Source organism: Schistosoma haematobium, chromosome 4 (assembly GCF_000699445.3).
Source record: "Schistosoma haematobium chromosome 4, whole genome shotgun sequence".
In the NCBI taxonomy this organism is placed as follows: Eukaryota; Metazoa; Platyhelminthes; class Trematoda; order Strigeidida; family Schistosomatidae; genus Schistosoma; species Schistosoma haematobium.
In genome coordinates this window covers 42866395-42888612 of record NC_067199.1, presented here as the reverse complement: position 1 = coordinate 42888612, position 22218 = coordinate 42866395, and the positions used below count along the sequence as shown (strand labels likewise).

The window sequence follows — 22218 nt, the reverse complement described above, 5'->3', positions numbered from 1 at the left end:
TGAATCGTATTTGAACAAACCGACGAATGGATCAATGAGGATAATTGACATGAGGACAAAGTAACATTAAGATAATAAGATTTGTGCATGTCCATGTCGTGCTGCACAGGCTGTGCTGATTGCGTCGGATTGGAGATTGCGCTGGCTTCGCTGAATATGTTCGTCGAACGTATAGAGTGCAGAAGTGCCCTCATCGACGTAGCTTGCTGCGTTGCGTTCGTCGTCAGCGGGCTTACCAATTTAGTGGTCGTGTGGAAGATGGCTGGGAAGCCAACTCCATTTTAATTAAGCGTTACTCAGTATTTATAGGCAGACAAAATAAACTACAGACATGTGATGAATCATGGGATATGAAATGTACACACATATACGCTCATGTGAAAATAGTCAAGGCTAATAAGCGAATAATTGACAAGGTCAAAATATGGCTCAAGTAAAATGAATAAAATAGGATGTCTGGAAGTTAGAATAAGGTATATGGGCTTGCCATAATAACTGACACTACAATCTCCAAGGTGTCGAAGGATTTCGTTCGGTCTACAAAGATGATGATCAGTGTTTTCTTTGAATCAAGAGCACATTGGATTACATGTCTGATTGTAGTAATTGCATGACTGGTAGTTAAATGTTTTCTGAAGCCAAATTGTGTTGGCGGAATTTGATTATCTGTTTGTTGTACTAGTCTGTTGCAGATCATTCCGGAGAATATTTTGCTCAGTGTGTCGAGTAGGAAGATGCTTCTGTAGTTATTTGGATCTGATTTCAAACCTTTGTTTTTGTATATGCTTATTACATTAGCGTTTAACCAGTGATTTGGGATTTCGTTTGGATTTGTCCAGAATTTGTTCATGATGTTTAATAGGATGTTTTGTAGTTTCTCCCCACCATGTTTGATCATCTCATTGGTTATGCCATTGTTACCGGGGTTTTTGTTATTTTTTAGGTTCTTGATGACTATTTCAAGTTCAGGTTTTGTTAGAGAAGGTTCATTGAATTGATTCATGTTCGAGGATTCTAGGTTTAGTGTTGTTGTTGATTGAAACAGATTTTGGCAATGTTGTTGAAGTGTTTTGCTTTTTATTTGGTTTCTTCGCTGTTTATATGTTTGATTTCTTATTGTGGCTAATATGTCGTCAAGCATTTTATACGCTGAGTGTAGATCATTTTGTTCGAAGAAGGCATTCATTTCCTTAGTTTTCTTTTGAATGTAGTCTTCTTTGGCTGATTTTATTTTAAGTTTTACTAGTTTGTTTGCTTGATTATATTTGTCTTTGTTTTCTACAGTTGGATTGTTTAACCATTGAAGTCTTAGTTGCTTTCCTTTAGGTCCTCACTGATCTGTGTTTGCCATCTTTTAGTTGCTGATTTTCGGGGTTTGCAGATATTGGTGACGCTTGCCTATTATTTCGGGGAAGTATTCCTGATATGCGTTGATTTTGACCTTATTGGGGTGGATTATCCAATTATCCGGTAGCCGCTCACCCATTTCTCCAATATCTTGGTGCAGTTGTCCTAAACAGTTTTTTGTTTGCCTTCCTATTATTGTTTGGGTTATCGAATTCGCTATTTAAAGAGCTCACAATTAGGTTATTTGGTCTTTTATGCGCGGTGTACCATAAGTTTAATCTATTTTGCATGATTTTATTGGCTAGGTTAGGTAAGTTTACTTTTAGTTTAAGTTGCTGTACAGTAAGTTGTTTTCCATCGTTTATACCTAAGATCATTCGCTGTATTGTATTTAGGACCGTTTCTAGTCTAGTCCAGTCTTACTTCCTTAGTACTATGGATTCTAGTCCATATGTGAGAATCGGGATTATTGAAGAATCCACCAGTTTGATTTTAGTACCAAGGCTAAGTTCCTTGCATTTTAGTATTGGTCTAATTTTGATCACCGCAGATTTGGCCTTTTCTATGTTATGGGTTATGACATTGTCAGGGGTTCCCATGTTATTTATAGTGGAGCCAAGATAGTGGAAGGTTTCCGACTCAAACGTCCGCGTCATGCCTTCTGGATAGTGAGACGAATGTCTCATGAACCAACTTGAGCGGTAACCCGAGTGGTGGAGATCGGGCTAATCACCCGCTCAACCTATACCCACAACCTGATTACGAAAACTACAGAGAATCATTGCACAATTATTAGTGGTCCAAAACAAGACAAAAAAATCACAAAAACTAAAACTTGGTTTATGGAATGTACGGGGTTGCTCTCAAGAGGGTAAGCTCCAACTGATTGCAGAACAAGTTATCGAATGTATGCACCACATAGCAGTGATTACTGAAACGAGGATGGTCTCCAAAACTATCAAAATAGACAAAAACACCACTTTCCTCAACTCTAATCCTGATATAAATGACTACCGGAACACCGGTGTCGTGTTCATCATTAATAACCAGTCAATGGTTTCTGCCACCAACTTTAAGGAGATAGATGGTAGAATAGCTACCATTAAAATACATAGCAAAATCACTAACCAGACTATCAACCTCATTGGTTGTTATGCTCCAACTGAGTCTTCGAATGATGATATCAGTAAAGAAAATTCCTATCTTAAACTGAACAGCACAATTAAGAAACTTAAACTAAATAAACTTCCCATAATCACACTAGGTGACTTCAACCGTAGGCTAGGCCTGGACCTTCAAGCTTACTACCTTAGTATCGTAGGGAAAGCTATCAAGCTTGAATCAGAGACATCAAAAAATGGTATGAGACTAATAAACCTATGCGAAACACCAAGTCTGCGAGTAATGAATACCTTCAATACTAAACCAGCTCATAAGACGTCCACCTGAGTACACCCCAAGACCTAAACGGAACATATGATAGAAAGAGCAATCATACAGACAGCTAACAAAGCTGCAATCCCACATAGGTCGGCCACTAAAAGATGGCAACACAGCATAAGTGATCTCTTAAAAAAAGAGATAAAGCATAGAACAATATGATTAAGTTAGCAAAAGATCAATATATCAAAGGGTAGTAAGCTTGAAGGTCCAGGCCTAGCCTACAGTTGAAGTCACCTAGTATGATTATGGGAAGTTTATTTAGTTTAAGTTTCTTAATTGTGCTGTTCAGTTTAAGATGGAAGTTTTCTTTGCTGATATCATCATTAGAAGACTCAGTTGGGACATAACAACCAATGAGGTTGATAGTCTGGTTAGTGATTTTGCTATGTATTTTAATGGTAGCTATTCTACCATCTATCTCCTTAAAGTTGGTGGCAGAAACCATTGACTGGTTATTAATGATGAACACGACACCGGTGTTCCGGTAGTCATTTATATCAGGATTAGAGTTGAGGAAAGTGGTGTTTTTGTCTATTTTGATAGTTTTGGAGACCATCCTCGTTTCAGTAATCACTGCTATGTGGTGCATACATTCGATAACTTGTTCTGCAATCAGTTGGAGCTTACCCTCTTGAGAGCAACCCCGGACATTCCATAAACCAAGTTTTAGTTTTTGTGATTTTTTTGTCTTTCTTTGGACCATTAATAATTGTGCAATGATTCTCTGTAGTTTTCGTAATCAGGTTGTGGGTATAGGTTGAGTGGGTGATTAGCCCGATCTCCACCACCCGGGTTACCGCTCACGTTGGTTCATGAGACATTCGTCTCACTATCCAGGAGGCACGACGCGGAAGTGTAAGTCGGATTGTGCCTCGCTGCTCCGGCCAGGTGGTGACATTTCTGACACCTTTTACTTCAAACTACGAAAATAACAATGCACGTTTCGATAGGGCCCGCTTTTGCTGTGTGTATTCGTACTTAAAATCAAAATCAAGTAATCTTTTACCTTTTTAGTTTACGCCAGGTTACAAAGACAGTCATTACGACTTCCGATATTATACAGAAAGTACTTCACAATTTCACAGTAATGCAAGCAGCTACAACACAAGCTACGAGCTTAACTATCAAAACATTTTCAGTTAACAGTACACTTCACAGTTAGCCTATACAAGATTTGTCTGGAATACAGCACCTGGTGGCATCTCTGTCGAAGCATCTAATCCAAGTCGTTTGAAAACCTCATACAAAGTATAAACTCAATTCTCCTCTATAGTTTCAATTAAAAAGTATCCTCACACCTTCATCAATATAAAGAAGAAAAGTAGAGCTTAAACCCAACCATCTTTATAATCTTGATTCTTTAAACTATGATATACTGTACAATAAGCATATTTTTGTTTTAAACAATCATTATGATAACAAGTTGGTAAAAATACATTTCTATGTGTACAATTATTGAAAAGCGGCAGATTTTTATCATTTACTTGATTCATTTTATCATATTCATTCAATGTTAATTGTTCTGTTGATAATTTCATTTGATGTTTAGTAGCAATATTCAATGTTGATTTACATATACGTTGTGGTAAGTTGATATATTTTGATTTTACACATGAATCAATCTTAAACTTTGATAGATGATTTTGATTGTATTGGCAATGAATAGGTGATGGAAGACATGAATTAGTATAATGTAATGTATTATTATGGTTATTATTGAATAAGAGACGACATTGATTTGATTTGTTCGATGGATAAATTAATAAACATGTCATTGAATGACTAGTTTGTTGTTGATGATCAAGTGGATTATGTTCAATTCTATCACATTCTATATCTTTTATTTCTTTATTTAATCTATTATCATTCATTATGACATTGGTATTATGTAATTCACATCTATTTTCAACATGATAATCATTGTGACAAATTTGTTTAGAGTTTACATCTCTATTCACCGACTGTTGAACTTCGTCTAAGAGGGGAGGGGGCGGGAGGAAAGTGGAAAATAACAAAATAGGCACTAGTTTGTTAATTTTATTAACTAATAAATATATGATTTATTATGAATAAGTACTTTATTTTCCCCCCAACGACAATCTTTAAGCGACTCTAAGGTGATCTTGAAAGTGTCCACCTAATAACTAGAACCAAATAAGGGTTATAAACCAGTATGAGAAATTACAATTATGATTTACAGTTGGTGATTAAGGTTATAAGTTTGATTTAGGGTTTTCATCATCAATTGATATCAGCTATAATGCTAAAACTCTATTTAACCAAATAGATGAGTGAATTTCACGCCAAAAATACAAGATCTGTTGTCTTATGCGTGATTGGTACGTTCATAAATTATAGACTCGATGGATTGTTTAGATCCACATTACTCACTCATAAGTAACTATTTTCACCTTGAATATTTTAGTGTTAACCTAATCGACAGTGAGTGTCAAATCCAGTTTATAAATCTTTATGACGTCTGTCAACTGACTACAAGGGTATAACATGATAAGTGAATATTTTGAACAATTCATTGCTTAACATAATTTCATTTAATTGTCTTCAATTCTCAGCGCTTAGGGATTATTGTTCGATATTTTACTACACATTGAGGATTTGAATAATCCTTGCTAGTGAAGTATAGCGCCCCAAAATGCCCTGTTACAGCCAACAGTGGGGAGAGTTTGCTCCCTCCATCTCGAAATGCTCTCACATGGACACGTGTATACAACCACTAACAGGGAAGTCCTAATCACTGCTTTCTCGCACCACGGGTGTTGTTTATATGATCGAGAGAACGAAAAGCGAATGTATGGCATTTTAACCGGGTTGATGAACACGGAGAATCCACCTAGGAGAGTTGGAAAACCCTGATTCCAAACTAATGGTGGACATGTGCTACAGTATCCTGAGAGAACAAATGGTGTATGAAACGGCTACCATGGGACCGCATTTCCTGACGTTCGTCCACTGCCTTGTGGATCATAACTCAAGATCAAAGGCCCCGGGTGTGGCCTCCTGAGAAAACCATGGCTTCAGTTTGGGTACCCGGGCAGTATCCTACTCCTCACACAAACCGAATAATTTATTTACACATTATTTTGAGAATATTGTTAACTATATACTTTATACAAGTAAGTGTGAATTACTTTTAGTTTGAAATGAAAAAGCCTTCAAGGTCCTACAAGAATACGTGGTTCTACTTAATTTTATTATTTACAAAATTTCTGAGAAAATATTGTAACTTATCAGTGATGTGATTACATAACTGGTACAATACAATTAATTCAAAGTATCGACTTATATGTTGGGTAGGGTTTCTGTAGTATACTGAAATATTATTCGTTGTCTGAAGTTCACAAAAAATGAAATTGTCAAGAAAACATTATGCAGATAAGCTTGAAACAATTGTGATTATTTTTACACTAGTTCTTAGTCAGTCATAAAGTAGCTATTGTAAATGCAAAGTTTGTGAGAAAATCACTCGTTACGGATGTAGAAAACCTGTTTTCCTGAACCATTATAAGAGCAGCAATTGATGTGGAAGAGTCCCAGATTGTTCCTATTTAGGATTAGGGTTGTCATCATAAACTAAATCATGTTGAATGCAAAGGTTATCTGTAAGCAAATGCAAAAAGTGCTGTATTATCAGTTCGCCCATAAAGCATAGTACAACCAGGAGTGTAGGTTTAATGTTGAAATTTAGGGATAGAGTTGATTTGCCAGTCATATATGATCTACATCAACGTAATTGGACGTTTGTTGCGTTTAACGTCATACTGTTTACTCTGTGGAGACAAAAAGTAATTTCCTCTATCATGTGAAACATTTTGAGCATCATACAAACATATCCCAGTTGTTCGTAGTGAGTGATCATCGTGCAAAAGCTGAGTTTTCGGTTCTGATTAGCTCTTCCCTGTACTACACTTTGTGTTATAGATGGCAATGGACGCCCAAAAAACATATTCCGAAAAGTTTAAGATTAAATGAATTGAACGCATTCAACAGTGCCATCTCCTTGATACAGGACATGAAGTTGATATACTGAAGTCCTTCAAGGTGATTAACAAACAATCAAACTCCAACCTTTTGAAATTTGCTGAAGCAATAGCAATCAAACGTTTAAAACCAGATCTATGTATACAAAAAGAGACAGTAATAAATCTTTCTTTACCCTGGTCACAATAACCCCTACTCTTTCTATTAATTTGCTCCTATTTATTTATTTATTACGTCATTATTGCAACTCTTTCTGAAATATAAATTACATCATCCATAAATGATTGATTTCAATTCATATTTTCTTTATTACCATTAATCTATTTTCATGAGTTCTAATCACTATTTCAATGTTCTGGAACTTTCCCTCTCTAACTTTATTTATTTATTCGAAACAAACAATTTTTATGACCTCATTAACTCTGTCGGAATCTTCGCTACACCATGACACACATGTATTCATCCTTAATCACACTCTTATGTATCAGTATGTCAATATCTGTAATAATGTTGAATTTTAAATAATTTAGGTTGTAAGCAGCTAATGAGAACCTAATGAAATAAAATGAATCCATTGATTGTTCTGCACCAATTTTTGTTCTTGCTCCCTTTAAAATAATAAAGTAAACTATGTGTATGAAAAATCATTCGTACTACTTATAAGTAGCAAACATTTTAAAACAAAATTAACATGCTTACTTGTAACCGCTGTCATTACAAACGGATTTCTATGATTGACAAGTTTGTATTTTGTGTAGCATTTCTTCAAATGTTTAAATGAAAATATTATAATTTGACACATTAAAGTAAAAATGGAAATTCCCAATATATATTTAATCCAAACATATTCTAGTGATTTGTTCACATCTGTAATATAAAACAGATAGAAATGGTATTAGGAAATGAATATGATTTTTATCGGTTATCCGATGTCTTATGAGAATTGGAAGCCAACTTCTTTCAGTAAGTTTCATTGTTTAAGACAATTTAAAATCCACGTGGTAAATACCATCACTAATATCAGCTGACTGTTTTATGTAGTTACTTATTTACTTATGCAGGTTACCCTCAATAGAGTATAGGCCGCCGACCACCATTCTGCAACCCAATCTGCTCTCGACCCTCCTTTCTAGTTCTATCCAATTCTTGTTCATTCTTCTCATGTCTGTCTCCGTTTCTCAGCGTAATGTGTTTTATTGTCTTCCTCTTCTCTTTTATTTGGCCTTCAGGACTTGCTTTGTGCTCAGTTGGGTGTTTTACTCAATATGTTTCCTATCCGCTTCCAGCGCCTTTTCCTGATTTCTTCCTTCGTTGGTGTCTGGTTTGTTCTCTCTTATAGTAGGTTGTTGCTTATAGTATCTGGCCAAGAGATCCGAAATATTTTGCATAGACAACTGTTAATAAACACTTGTATCTTCTGGATGATGGGTTTCGTAGTTCTACAAGTTTCCGCTACATACAGTAGAACTATTTTGGTATTTGTGACGAAAATTTTTACCTTGGTATTGGTTGACAATTGTTTTGAGTTCCAGATGTTCTTCAGTTGTAGATATGTTTCTCTTGCATTGCCGATCAGTGCCTTCACATCTGCATCAGATCCTCCGTGTTTATTAATGATGCTGCCCAGATACGTAATGGTTTTTGCATCTTCCATGTTCTATGTGGTGGAGATAAATTATTCTTTATTGCAGAACATTGATCATAAAGTTCGTTAGGAGAATCTGAATCCCCCTGACACATGAGCTCTCGTCTTGCTTTTCTGAGTTCATTCTAACTAAAATAAAGATTTTATAATTCATGTCGTCTAACGAAAATATCAGGTTTTCGTGAACATAATAGTGATTCATCCTATGATTAAAATTTAGACTTCTATTAGAGGATTCTAGAGTGTGTTCTTTGTTTGATCTGAGTTTTATCAGTTGGATCTACTTAAATTCTAGTGTTAACTATTCACACTAAAACTCGTTATCCATAACTTTTAATACCAAATAAGCAATAGTGAGGCATTTCAATCTATATTTACAATATGAACTGGACATATTCTGTGTTAAGCATAAATAAAGATAAAGTACAAATTCTTTTGTTTATCTGTAAATGACATATCCAATTAAAAACGTCAGAAGATTCAGGACCATGGTAGCCGATGACCAACAATAGGTTCATACGCCATTTGTTCCGTCAAGATCCTGGAGCCCATGTGCACTATTAGTTTGGAATCAGAGTTTTCCAACTCTCCTAGGTGGATTCTCCGTGTTCATCTACTCGGACGTTCGCTTTCCGTCTTCTTAATTTCCTAAACAACATCCGTGGTGAGAGAAGGCAGTGAGTAGGACTTCCCTGGTAGTGGTCATATGTACGTGGCCATGTGATAGCATTTAGAGAGGAAGATCTGACTCTCCTCACTTTCGGCCGTATCATGACAATTAGGTGCTATAATTAAAGATAATCTCTATAAAACTGATAATTCTCTACTAATCAACTAACGAAAAGAAAAAAGAAGGGGTTTTATGGAGGTTTTAGTAATTTTAATAGATGAAATCATGAGTCAATTGAAGCTAGACCACCATGAAAAACTTGGAAGCATTGGAAGGCTGTTTCGTCCTAGTATGTATGGGACTCCTCAGCAGTGCGCATCCACGACCCCGCGGGATTCGAACTCAGGTTTTTCATGGTGGTCTAGTTTCAATCGTCTCATGATTTCAACTATTGAAAAGAAAAGAGCTTATAGTTGTTAGAAACTAAGATGAACTTACTTATAATTGAATGTTTAAAAGATACATCAATAGAATCATTCAATTGTATGTTAATGTTAGTTTGATTTATTTGCAATGTAGATTCAATAAAGTAAAATTGTATTAAATTATTAAAATTTATTGGCGGGAATAAGTGGGATAATTTCGATTTGTTTCTATAGTTATTATTATTATTCAATATTATCAATGGTATATACACTTTAGATTGTACATATGGATCATTATATTGTTTATTTGTTCTATTCAATGAATAAAATTCAGCCTGTAACCAAAAAAGAAAAGAAGGAGAAGAAATCGATGCATCATATTTGTTCAGAATAATTAAAAGCTGACAATCTGACAAAAAATAATATATCAGAAGGCGTTCTATTTTTGTGGATAACACCGATGGATGCCGGTCTAGCGCGCACGCGCGTGAGACTGATATGTCCTGGGTTCGAATGTCGGGAGTCGGGGTCATAGGATAAAGTGACTGTTCAGTGGTTCAAGGTTTTCTATGGTGGTCTGGCTCTAATTGACTCATGATCTCAACTATTGAAATTTGACAAATGGTTGATTATCGAAATGATCAATAAACGTTACTGATGTAAATGATTTTTTGTTATGTAATGTTAATAAGCTTCAACATTTTATGTTTGAAAATAACTATCACACTTAAAAAGTTGTACTGATGCTATCCTAAACAGTACAAAAAGTAATTATAGGATGGAAATCTCACAAAAGACACGGTTCAACTCCACTAATCATAGTTTCTCACTACAACTCCATCCGTCTAACTTGAATCAATCAACCATATTGCACCACTGTCCACCATTTTCTTAATTCAGTAACTGTCTCACAACAGACACGGTTCAACTTCACTAGTTATGACTTCTCACTACAACTTCATCAAACCCATCTTCAACCTAGTCACTAGTCAGCACATCATAGTTATCAGTATAGGGTTGTGCACGTTGTTGATTCTACATTAATATCATGAATGGTGGATGAATGTTAGACGACAATTGCAAAGCTAGAAATAGTGGATAACCGTTTCGTTCTAGTATGGGACTGGTGAGTTGTGAGCATCCACGATCCCTCACGTGGGACCCGGACCCACGACATTGAGTCTCACGTGAGAACGCTTAACCTGTACACTAATCAGTCCACATCCAACCGTATTTATGTCTAACTTCAATCAATCAGCCATATTGCTACACCGTCCACGATTATCTTCCTTCATTAACTGTCTCACAACAGACATGGTTCAACTCCACTAGGCTTCTCATTAGAACTCCAAGAAATATCAGTCACCAGTGGGCACATTATTATTATTATTATTATTATTATTATTATTATTATTATTATTATCAGAAAGGGTTATTTTGTGGAGATTGTAGTGATTCAACAGTTGAATTCATGTATCGATTAAAGCTCGATCACCATGGAAAACTCAGAAGTACTGAAGCTTAAGCGTTCACTTACGAGACTGTAGATGCTGAGTTCGAATCTAGTCAGTGATATCATGGATACACACTTTTGAAGAGTTCCATACTACAACGAAACAACCATCCAATGCTTTTAGATTTTCCATAGTAGTCTACCTTATATCGACTTATGAATTCAACTCTTCAAATCCCAACATTCTCCACAAATCACCCCTTTTTCTGTAAATAAATACTTTCCAACAATGTAATTCCACGCCCTTTTTTTCTTTCTTTAACCACTTACATATGTACAAAGTTGTTCTATTTGACAAACACGTATAAGACAAGTAGAATAAACTGTATTATATAATGAGATATTGTTTAAATGAAATGATTGACTGATCCAAATTGAATGATTCTTATTCGATGTCCGATGATGAATGATTCGTTTGAATAAAATACATTGATATTCTATTAGATTATTATATATATCAATGATTTGTTTAATTCTATGAATGTTTGTATTGAAACATCTAATGAAAACAAAAAAGAAATAAGAAGAAACAATATTTATTCAAGTTATGTGTACTACTGATATTGACAGGTATAAGTAGTATGCATCATTAATCGGAAGTAAAATAGCTGGCGACAGGAAGTTAAGAAGATCAAAGAGAAGAGAATGACACCAGTGAGTGATTGGTGTAGGAACGTCGTTCTGTAACTCTGTATTCAAATGCATTTGATTGTCTTTATTGGTGGTCTCGTTCACTATATTGGTAACTCATATCCGAACAGATACTTAAGGTGTTACGTGTGAGAAATTTACTTCAATTTCAACATTGAATTTAGATCAAAATATTTGTTATATCTCGATGAGAATAATTGAATGGTAACTGTTGGGATCTATTTATGGACCAATATTATACGTATACTATTAATGTATAATTGTTAATTAACTAAACTATTCATATTCGTGTTCCACTTTTTATGAAAGTTCATCGTCTCAGATTTCAGTTTCCCTGTATTTTCATACCAGTTACTTTCTATTCCCATTCTTTATTTCTTTCTTTCTTGATCTTCCACTGAAATACATTCTATTCCTGACTATCGTTATATATTACTTATGTGGATATAAGTAGCTCACATCACAGTAGTTGTAGTAGTGTGGTATGTACTACTGATGTCGACAGATATATGTAGTATGTACCGCCATTAGAAAGTAGAATGTCTAGAGGTAGAAAGTTGAGAAGATAACCACAGTAGTGTTACTAGTGGTAATTTTGTTATATCCTGATGAGAATAATGAATGGTAACTTTTGGAATCCATTTATCGATCAATACTATACGTATATTTTTATCGTATAATTTTCAAGTAACTAAACTATTCATATTCGTGTCTCTCTTATTATGAGTTTTATTTTGACCTATGAACTATTATTATACGATTTACCATACTTGAATTATGCTCTGTCTATCATTTACTATCTCCCTTATTCACATCCACTCCTGGTTAGATCTTGTACAAATGTTGTTTCCTATTTTATGGTGTGATGTGATCTGTTTGGTTTGTATATAAACCCATTATGTTTGAAATATAATGATTCATATTGCAGTGGCTGAGACTGGTGTTCTGGACTTAATAGGCTGGGTAGGCGGGGAAGCAGGATCGCTACGGACTCTAGACTGCTCATACAGGTTTTATGCATCATAATTCACTGTTTTCTAATTGAAGGTATCACTACGTTATATATTGATAGGGTCACAAACCCACAAGTTACAACAATATTATTTTTGGTAAAATAACAGAAACAGTTTTAGAAAGGCTATAGGAATGGTAATTATTATTGTGTAGATTAACATCTTCAACGTTGTCAACTATTTTTAAGTTGAGTAGTGTTATTAATTAGTTCGTTTAAAAAAGACATTCGGGTTCTTTATGTGGACGACACATTCGTCATCGTCGAAAATTATGAGCTGGAAAACACCTACAATCTGATCATTCACGTCTTCGATGACAACAACTTCACAATGGAACAATAATCGAACAATAAACTACCATTCTTAGATGTATTAATCATCAGAACTGACATAGGAAAACTGGAGACTCCAATATATCGGAAAGCGACCTACACAGATCAAGTTTTCAATTAGTGTAGTAATAACCTAAGAGCTCACGAAATCAACTGCGTACAATCTCTGTTCAAGAGGGAGAGAACACACTGTAATACACTTGCAGCGCGGTAAAATACCTGAAGATCATCTATCAGAAGAACGGTTACTCAATCAACTTCATCCAAATATATCAGCCAAATGCATCATCAGAGACAAAATCAAGTACAGAAACCAACAAATGGATCATTCTACAATGTATAAAAGGCACATCATGAACTACGACGAGATTGTTTAAGCCTTTCAAAGTAGGTGTAACACACCAACCAACAAAACCACTGCAACCAATCCTATGCAAACCAAGGGATGAAATGACAAAAGAAGGAAAACTGAACATCATCTACAAAATAAATTGTTCCAACTGAGTTAAACACTTCATCGGACAAAGTAAACGCCCTCTTCATCTTCGCCTACATGAACATCAACTAGCGGTCAAACGCTATGACATATGCTCACTTACATCAATGAATGTGGATAACTGTGGACACACATTCGACTGGAAAATGCCGAGATCTTGAATACAGACAATTCTAAATACATCAGAGAATTTTTAGAAGCTTAGCACTCAGATCAATCAGCAATCAACAAACACATTGAGATCGATCCAATTTATCAACCAATCAGAAAAATTATGGACAAATATAGGACCAAGAATCAAACTAATGGGAGATACAACCAAAATAAAGAAGTAAACAATGACACATTAATGGTCAACAAGAACCAATCGACATTGAGGTCTACAGGACAAGCTGTGAGCCATATGTGATGAAATTGGAACATTTCACTTCTACCTGAATTTTCTGCTGATGACATTGTTTAGAATAACGATGAATGCTACACGGGTAAGCCATCCAACTCAGAGAAAAAAACTCCATCTAAAACAACTTTGGTCCTCTGGAAATTTCTGGATCCACACTAAATGTAGGGATATCATAGGTCACTATCCAACTTGAATGCCTACATAATGACTCTGTAACCGATTGTTAACCCCCAAATGTCACAAACTTCTACAAGAAATTAAAAGTTAGTGAATTCGTTGAAACCAAATGGATTCGTAAGAAGTTTCTGGGAAAAAAAAGTGTATAATAACAAATAGACTTATTGTCTAATAAGGATAATTAAATGATAATCAGTCTGTATTTAAACTTCTAGAACTTTCTGAAGAGCTATTACCAATCGAATTGTTTCTGATAGTTTTCTAATCGCTGACGATTTCTTCAAAGAATGATAGACTTTGATTAGAAATAGTAATTTCTGGATTACCATACATTTGGTAACACTGTTATCTATCAGCTAAAATCAATCACTATCGAACTAGTATCTATACCAGTCCAAAGGATTTGGTAACTAATCAAATACAGATTTGTACAATCGATTCTCAGTAAAATACTGTGTTTATGTGTTAAAGAGAGAGAGAGAGAGTATTCAGTCGGCACTATTTATTAACCATAGATCCTTGGTCAAAAACTATTTCGATACTAGGTAAAACATAAGGTTTTTATTTATATAAACTCTTATAGGTAAGACTATAATTTATGGACGGCCTTTGAGTGATGGTAGGGTGACCTTGAGTGTCCACCTAATAACTAGAACCAAATGAGGGTTATAAACTAATGTGAGGAATTCGAACTATGATTTACAGTTGATGGTTAAGGTAACGAATTAGATTTAGGGTTTTCATCATGAACTGATAACAGTTATAATGCCAAAACTCTATTTAGCCAAATGGATGAATGAATTTCGCGCCAAATTCTGAGACCTGTTATCTTATACGTGATTGGTTCGTCTATAAATTATAGTCTGGCCTTTTTATATATTTGTGACATGTCATCTTTCTTGTGTATCGATTTAAGATTGTAAACCAATATCTTTGAGGAAATGTGCTTTCTGTGAAACTTGAATTCGTGGACTCTTTCCTTAAGGAGGTCTTGGGTGCATTCTTCATTCTGAATAGTCTCACATTAGAATGAAACTACTGTCTAATCTTCTCTGGTTTTCACTAATTCTTGAATATTGTCAGTCATTGATGGGTATTATGTTCAGATCAAACTGCTTTTATAAACGCTCTATTAAAATTATAGGCATTATTCATGAAGTCGTTCGTTTGAACTAGAAAAGATTAGTTGTTAGTCAGGCAGTCAGTTACAATGTAGGACCAGGCATATATATGCGTCTGTTCAAGTCGCCATACCTCATTAGCACAACAAGACGAATACTGGATTCATAGAAGCAGTTAACTCAATGGTGTAATATACAAAGGAAAGATTTCATGTAAGGATATAGTAAAGAGGGAAAGAATTAGTTCGTAGAAAGAAAGATACAAAGTAGTTTTAATCTCATGGTTTAAAGGAAGACAGAAAGTGTATACACTTGAGCCATTGTGATCGATTCTGAGCCATGTCACGCACAGTCTCAAACTATTGGTTACGATAGTCACGCGGACCCCAACCATGTAGTCTGCATCTACCAACATGACTCAGACTAGAAGTCAGTTACTTCAAGCACTGATACCACGTTTTGATGTGGCCACCCACAAGTTTCTTCCAACCATCCTCAACACTAGTCAGCATTGCACGTCATGGTAATCGGTGTTCAGATATACGTAACACGTGACCCAACCATCCCAGTCGATGAAGATTCACAACTTCATCAACTGATTTACCATCATTCCCTAATATCCTGCGTCTAACCTCACTATTACTTACCCGATGATCCCAGCAGATGCCAGCAATATTTCTAAGGCATCTGTGGTCAAATACTAGTAGCTCACAAATATCTTCTACTCTTAGTGGCCATGTTTCGCAGTCGTAAAGTAGAACAGAACGGACTGCTGTACAATATACTCGTTCTTTTATTGATAGACGGATATCTCGCCTTCGCCATAGGTGACGTAAGTTGGCAAAAGCCAAACGAGCTTTTCGAATCCGTGCTGAGATTTCGTCAGACACCAACCCATTAGGGTTGATCAGACTTCCAAGATAAGTGAAGTTGTCAACGCGTTCGATTACTTTACTTCCTATCCTTAGTTCAGGTGTTGACTCAGGCCAGAAGTTTTTCATTAACTCTAAAGTCTCTGACAAATAGATTTCATTTTCTTCAATACTACGATGTTCAGTTAAGTAGACAGGCATGAAAACGTGTTAATAGTGTTAAGATTTCAAATCATATATTACAAGAGTATTTGTTTAAACTTGCTGTCTACTTCGTACGTACGTACGTACTTTAAATCTAAGAGTTTTTCATGTTCATATGTTGGCAGGATTTTGGAAGGAATCGATTGACCTTTGACCAAACAATATTCTATTAATATGAATTCTAAATAAATTGAAGAAAAAAAATTAACAAATTAGGTATTATAATCAGAGAGGGATTTTGGAGATATTATAGTAATTTAATAGTTGGGTTCATGAATTTTCCCTGTATTGACGTACAGAGGAACTGACTCATTATTGAGATGAAATTATCAGTCGCGTAAAATATACATGCAGAAGATTAAATGGTAACCATGGAAAACCTGAGAGCACTGGACGGCCGTTTCGTCTTATTTTGGGACAACTCAGCAGGGCACAATCACTATCCCGCCTTGCGGGATTCCAACCCAGAACCTATCGGTCTCATGTGCGAGCGCCTAAACTGTAGACCACCGAGCCGGCCGGCGTACAGCGGTGTTAATGTCTAACTTCAACCAGTCCACGAAATTGAGCCACCGTTCACCATTGTCTTCAATGAACTACTATCTCACAACAGACCTGGTTGAACTCTACTGGTCACTGCTTCTCTCTAGAACTCCAAGAAATGCCTCTTGAAGCCAGTCACCAACGAGCATATGATGATGATTATTAGAAAGGGTTTCTGTGAACTGACAGTCCTGGGTTCAGATCTCGCAGGGCGGGATCGTGAATGGGCATTTGTTATACCCCAAAGAGGCCACCGATTAGAGGACAGTGACTTATCGATCGGATCAAGGGATTCAGAATCTCGATAGGCTATTCTGGTCAATTGTACCCGACTCAGCTAACGCGATCAAGAAGTCTGGGTGGGGCGTAGAAAGTGTATTCTACAGGCAAACAGCAGATATCAAGTCAGGTTAAGCACACAAGTCAAGCGTATTTATACAAATATTTACAATCGATATTGTCATAGTAAAATGTTTTTAAACATTAATCAATAAGTTCATCAATCGACAGGCATTTAAATATTTAATCGATAATTTCACCAATTGACTGCTAGTTAATCATTTAATCGATAAGTTCATCAATTGACTGCCATTCAAATATTTAAACATTTAATCGATAAGTTAATCGATATGATAAAATTACAAAATATGAGTTTTGGGGATCTATCGTCCCCAACAGCATTGCTGAGGAGTCCCACAGTGAGACGAAACAGCCATCCAGTGCTTTCAGGTTTCCTATGGTTGTTTGGCTTCAACTGACTCATGAACTTAACTATTAATTGAATAGTTGCAAATAACTGAACAAAAAGTCTAGATTTAAATTTCTTACCAGATAATGATGAAGAGATTTTTAATGTCATTTCATGATTTTGCGAAATATTTTTGGTTAAGTTAATTATGGACAAAGATATTGAACTGAGATTAGTATTTCGTGTTGTTTCTTTTTGAAAAGTTTGCTTTTCGATGTATTTCGTTGGGAGGAGATTGTTGATTCCCGGTGATTTTTGCGATAAATCCAGCTGACCATTTCTTTTTTTAAAGGTGATCGATCTTTGAGAACAAAAAAGAATGAGAGGATTATGGATATTTTAAAATTTGTTAGAGGAAAGATTTGTAATATCTGAACTATTTTTGACATACCTGTATTGACTTATAGAGGAACTAACTCATTGGTGAGATGAAATTGTCAATCACATAATATCTACATGGAGAAGATTAAATGACAGTTGGTTATTTGCCAATTAGATTGTCCGAGATAGTCTTTGTCCACAAACTCTGTTTCGTATACATTGTCAAGTGGTGCATAGTTTCCAACAACCTACTATGGGGAAGAACAAACCAGATTCTTATGGAGGAAGAAATGAGGAAGAAGTGCTGGAAGTGGATAGGACACAAATTGAGGAAAGCACCCAACTGAGTCAGAAGGCAAACCCTCACTTGGTATCCTTAAGGACAAGGGAGAAGAGGAAGACCAAATAACACACCACGCCGAGGAGTGGAGACAGAAGTGAGAAGAATAAACAAGATCTGGATAGAACTAGAAAGGAAGGCGGAGGACAGAGTGTGTTGGAGATTTCCGGTCGGCGGCCTACGCTCCATTTGGCGTAACAAGCGTAAGTAAGTAAACATAATTTCCAACTGAATGACCAAATTACTACGCAAAAGTCCCTTATGCAAGAGACGCGATCAGTCTATTTGTATTAGTTTCATTTAAAACAATAACAGTAAAGTCTAAATTAATATGTGTCGATTAAGCGCATTCCGATACATAGTTGCACAAAGAAAGTAAATTAAACAGCCTTTCGATAATAAGCATAACGTTTGAAGATAAAATGTTGAGGAGTACATCGCGCATGCAAAATAAGTAAGCGAAACATTCAGAAATGCCGTTTGAAATTTTTAAAAAATGAAGCGTCACATTGAGGTCTGAATGTAAGCAGTTCGTTTTAATTAAAAGAATCCAACTACTTTCAATAAATAAGCTTAAGAAATGTTTCGTTATAGTTTGAACTACTTTATTAGTATTAAGTAGCATAAATGATTGAAATAAAAGTAAAGTCAAGTTTTAAGGGTTCTATCGGAAACAGTATAATACAAGTAGAAATGAAAATTCAAATCACCCAACAAACACAGATATTACATCTTATTACATCCTGGCAGTATATATATACATGCATAGAAAGTTTACCTGTCATAGAAATATGAAGTAGATAGATTTGATCCATTCAAATAAGAAACATTGATATGACAAACAAAGTCAATATGAACGTTTCTCAATAATGAAACCTCACTCTTTGCAATTTCAGCATGTAATGTGCCATAAAATACAGATCCATACTACAAAAAATAAAAAAAGAAAGTTGAGATTATTAGGATGAAATACAAATAGGGATTTTTAACGCAGTATAATAACTGCTTAGTAGAATAATTTTCATTTTCAGTGATACTTACTTACTTACTTACTTACGCCTGCTACTCCCAATGGAGCATAGGCCGCTGACCAGCATTCTCCAACCCACTCTATCCTGGGCCTTCTTTTCTAATTCTATCCAATTCTTGTTCATTTTTCTCATGTCTATCTCCATTTCTCGGCCTAGTGTGTTCTTTGGTCTTCCTCTTTTCCTTTGGCCTTGAGGATTCCATGTGAGGGCTTGTCTTGTGACGCAGTTGGGTGCTTTCCTCAATGTGTGTCCTATCCACTTCCAGCGCTTCTTCCTGATTTCTTCCTCCGCTGGGATCTGGTTTGTTCTCTCCCACAGTACGTTGTTGCTAATAGTGTCCGGCCAATGGATCTGAAGTATTTTGCGTAGACAATTGTTAATAAACACCTGTATTTTCTGGATGATGGCTTTTGTAGTTCTCCAGGTTTCTGCCACATACAGTAGAACTGTCTTGACATTTGTATTGAAAATCCTGCCCTTGGTGTTGATTGACAGTTGCTTTGAGTTCCAGATGTTCCTCAGTTGTAAATATGCTGCTCTTGCTTTGCCGATCCGCGCCTTCACATCTGCATCAGATCCACCCTGTTCATCAATGATGCTGCCCAAATATGTAAAGGTTTTTACATCTTCCAAATCTTCTCCGTCAATTGTGATTGGATTGGTGCATTCTGTGTTGTATCGGAGAATCTTGCTTTTCCCTTTGTGTATATTGAGACCTATTGCTGCTGAGGCTGCTGCCACACTGTTTGTCTTCTCCTGCATCTGTTGTTGCGTTTGGGATAGAAGGGCCAGATCGTCTGCGAAGTCTAGATCATCCAACTGCATCTTAGATGTCCATTGTATCCCGCGCTTTCCTTCAGACGTTGACGTCTTCATGATCCAGTCGATCACCAGGAGAAAGAGAAAGGGTGAGAGTAAGCAACCTTGCCTAACACCGGTCTTCACTTTGAACGACTTTGTCAACTGTCCTCCATGCACGATTTTGCAGTGTAATCCATCATATGAGTTCTGTATGATATTGACTATCTTCTGAGGCACGCCGTAGTGTCGAAGAAGTTTCCATAGTGTTGTTCTGTCCACGCTATCAAATGCCTTTTCGTAGTCAATGAAGTTGATGTAGAGTGATGAATTCCATTCAATTGATTGTTCCACAATGATCCGTAGAGTTGTGATTTGGTCTGTACACGATCTATCCTTACGGAATCCTGCCTGTTGGTCACGAAGTTGGGCGTCTACGCAGTCCTTCATCCTGTTTAACAATACCCTGTTGAAGACTTTTCCCGGTATTGAGAGAAGAGTGATGCCCCTGTAGTTATCACACTTGCTGAGATCGCCTTTCTTCGGTATTTTTATCAGGAGTCCTTCTTTCCAGTCTGTTGGTACTTGTTCCTCATCCCAAATCTTATTGGAGAGAATGTGGAGTATCCTTGCAGTTGCCGCTACGTCTGCTTTTAGTGCCTCTGCTGGGATGTTGTCCGGTCCTGCTGCTTTGCCACTCTTGATTTGTCTGATGGCCATGCTGATTTCTTCAATTGTTGGTGGGCCAACATTGATTGGGAGGTCCGTGGGTGCTGCTTCGATGTTGGGTGGGTTCAGTGGAGCTGGTCGATTCAACAGTTCTTTGAAGTGTCCTACCCACCTGTTTTGTTGCTCTTCAATGTTCATGATTACCTCGCCTTCCTTGCTTTTCACTGGTCGTTCTGGTTTGCGGCGATTTCCAGAGAGTTTCTTTGTCGTGTCATACAATTGTCTCATGTTTCCTTCTCTTGCAGCCTTTTCCGCCATCGTTGCTAAATCTTCCACATATTTACGTTTGTCGGTTCTGATGCTCCTCTTCACTTGTTTGTTTATTTCCGTGTATTCAGCTTGTGCCTTGGCTTTTTCTGCTCTTGTTCGGCTGGTATTGATCGCTGCCTTCTTGTTCCTCCTTTATAGAATCTTATCCAGTGTATCAACAGTGATCCATTCCTTGTGGTGGTGCTTCTTGTGACCCAGGACCTCATGACATGTTGAAGTGATTGCCTCTTTGATCCCCTTCCAGTTGCTCTCCGCAGTAGTTCCTTCTCCATTGAGTAGATCATGAAAGGCCTGGAACTTATTGCTGAGGACTATCTTGAATTCGTTGAGTTTGTTAGTATCCTGAAGAAAGGCCGTATTGAACTTTTGTGATACTGTCTGCCCCGTTGTCCAGTGCTTCTTGAGTTTCAATTTCATCTTGGCGACCAGTAAGTGATGATCTGATGCTATATCAGCTCCTCTCTTGGTTCTCACGTCCTCTATAGTCCTCCTGAACGTTTTGTTGATGCAAATATGGTCGATTTGGTTTTGTGTAGAGTGATCCGGTGAAGTCCATGTGGTTTTGTGTATGCGTTTATGTGGGAATATGGTGCCGCCTATGACCAGCTTATTGAAGGCACATAGATTTGCAAATCTCTCACCATTTTCGTTTCTTTCTCCCAGTCCGTGTCGTCCCATTATGTCTTCATATCCAGTGTTGTCCGTTCCAACCTTGGCGTTGAAATCTCCCATCAGAATGGTCAGGTCCTTTGTTGGGCACTTCTCGACTACTGACTGCAGCCTATTGTAGAATTGATCTTTAGCGTCTTCATTGTAGTCGTTGGTAGGTGCATAGCATTGAATGATGTTCATTGAAATGCCCTCTTTCTTTGTTTTAAAGAAGGCTTTGATGATCCTTGGTCCATGAGATTCCCATCCTATAAGTGCATTTTTGCTTGTTTGGATAGCATCAATGCAACTCCTTGTGTATGTGGTGCATTTTCTTCTTCATGGCCGGAGTATAACAGGAGCTCTCCTGTAGTTAGTCGTTGTTGTCCAACTTGTGTCCAATGTGTTTCACTGATCCCAAGTACCTCTAGGTTGTATCTTCTCATTTCTGCAGCAATCTGGAAGGCTCTTCCGGTGTCCCACATTGTACGAACATTCCATGTACCTAAATAAATGGTCGCTCTGGTTGTCAGAAGGGG

The 22218-nt window shown here is 36.6% G+C and overlaps 1 protein-coding gene across 1 annotated transcript; it reads right to left on the bottom strand.

The window, feature by feature from the left end:
- Positions 1-3804: 3804 nt before the first annotated feature.
- Positions 3805-17942, bottom strand: MS3_00008134 (uncharacterized protein). Its single transcript, XM_051216487.1, has 6 exons — positions 17623-17942; positions 16339-16432; positions 11253-11481; positions 9543-9804; positions 7489-7656; positions 3805-4765 (listed from the first exon to the last, which is right to left on the bottom strand). Exons 1-6 carry the CDS (start codon positions 17651-17653, stop codon positions 4119-4121), a joined length of 1431 nt encoding a protein of 476 aa, XP_051067077.1. The 5' UTR covers positions 17654-17942; the 3' UTR covers positions 3805-4118.
- Between the last annotated feature and the right edge of the window lie 4276 nt (positions 17943-22218).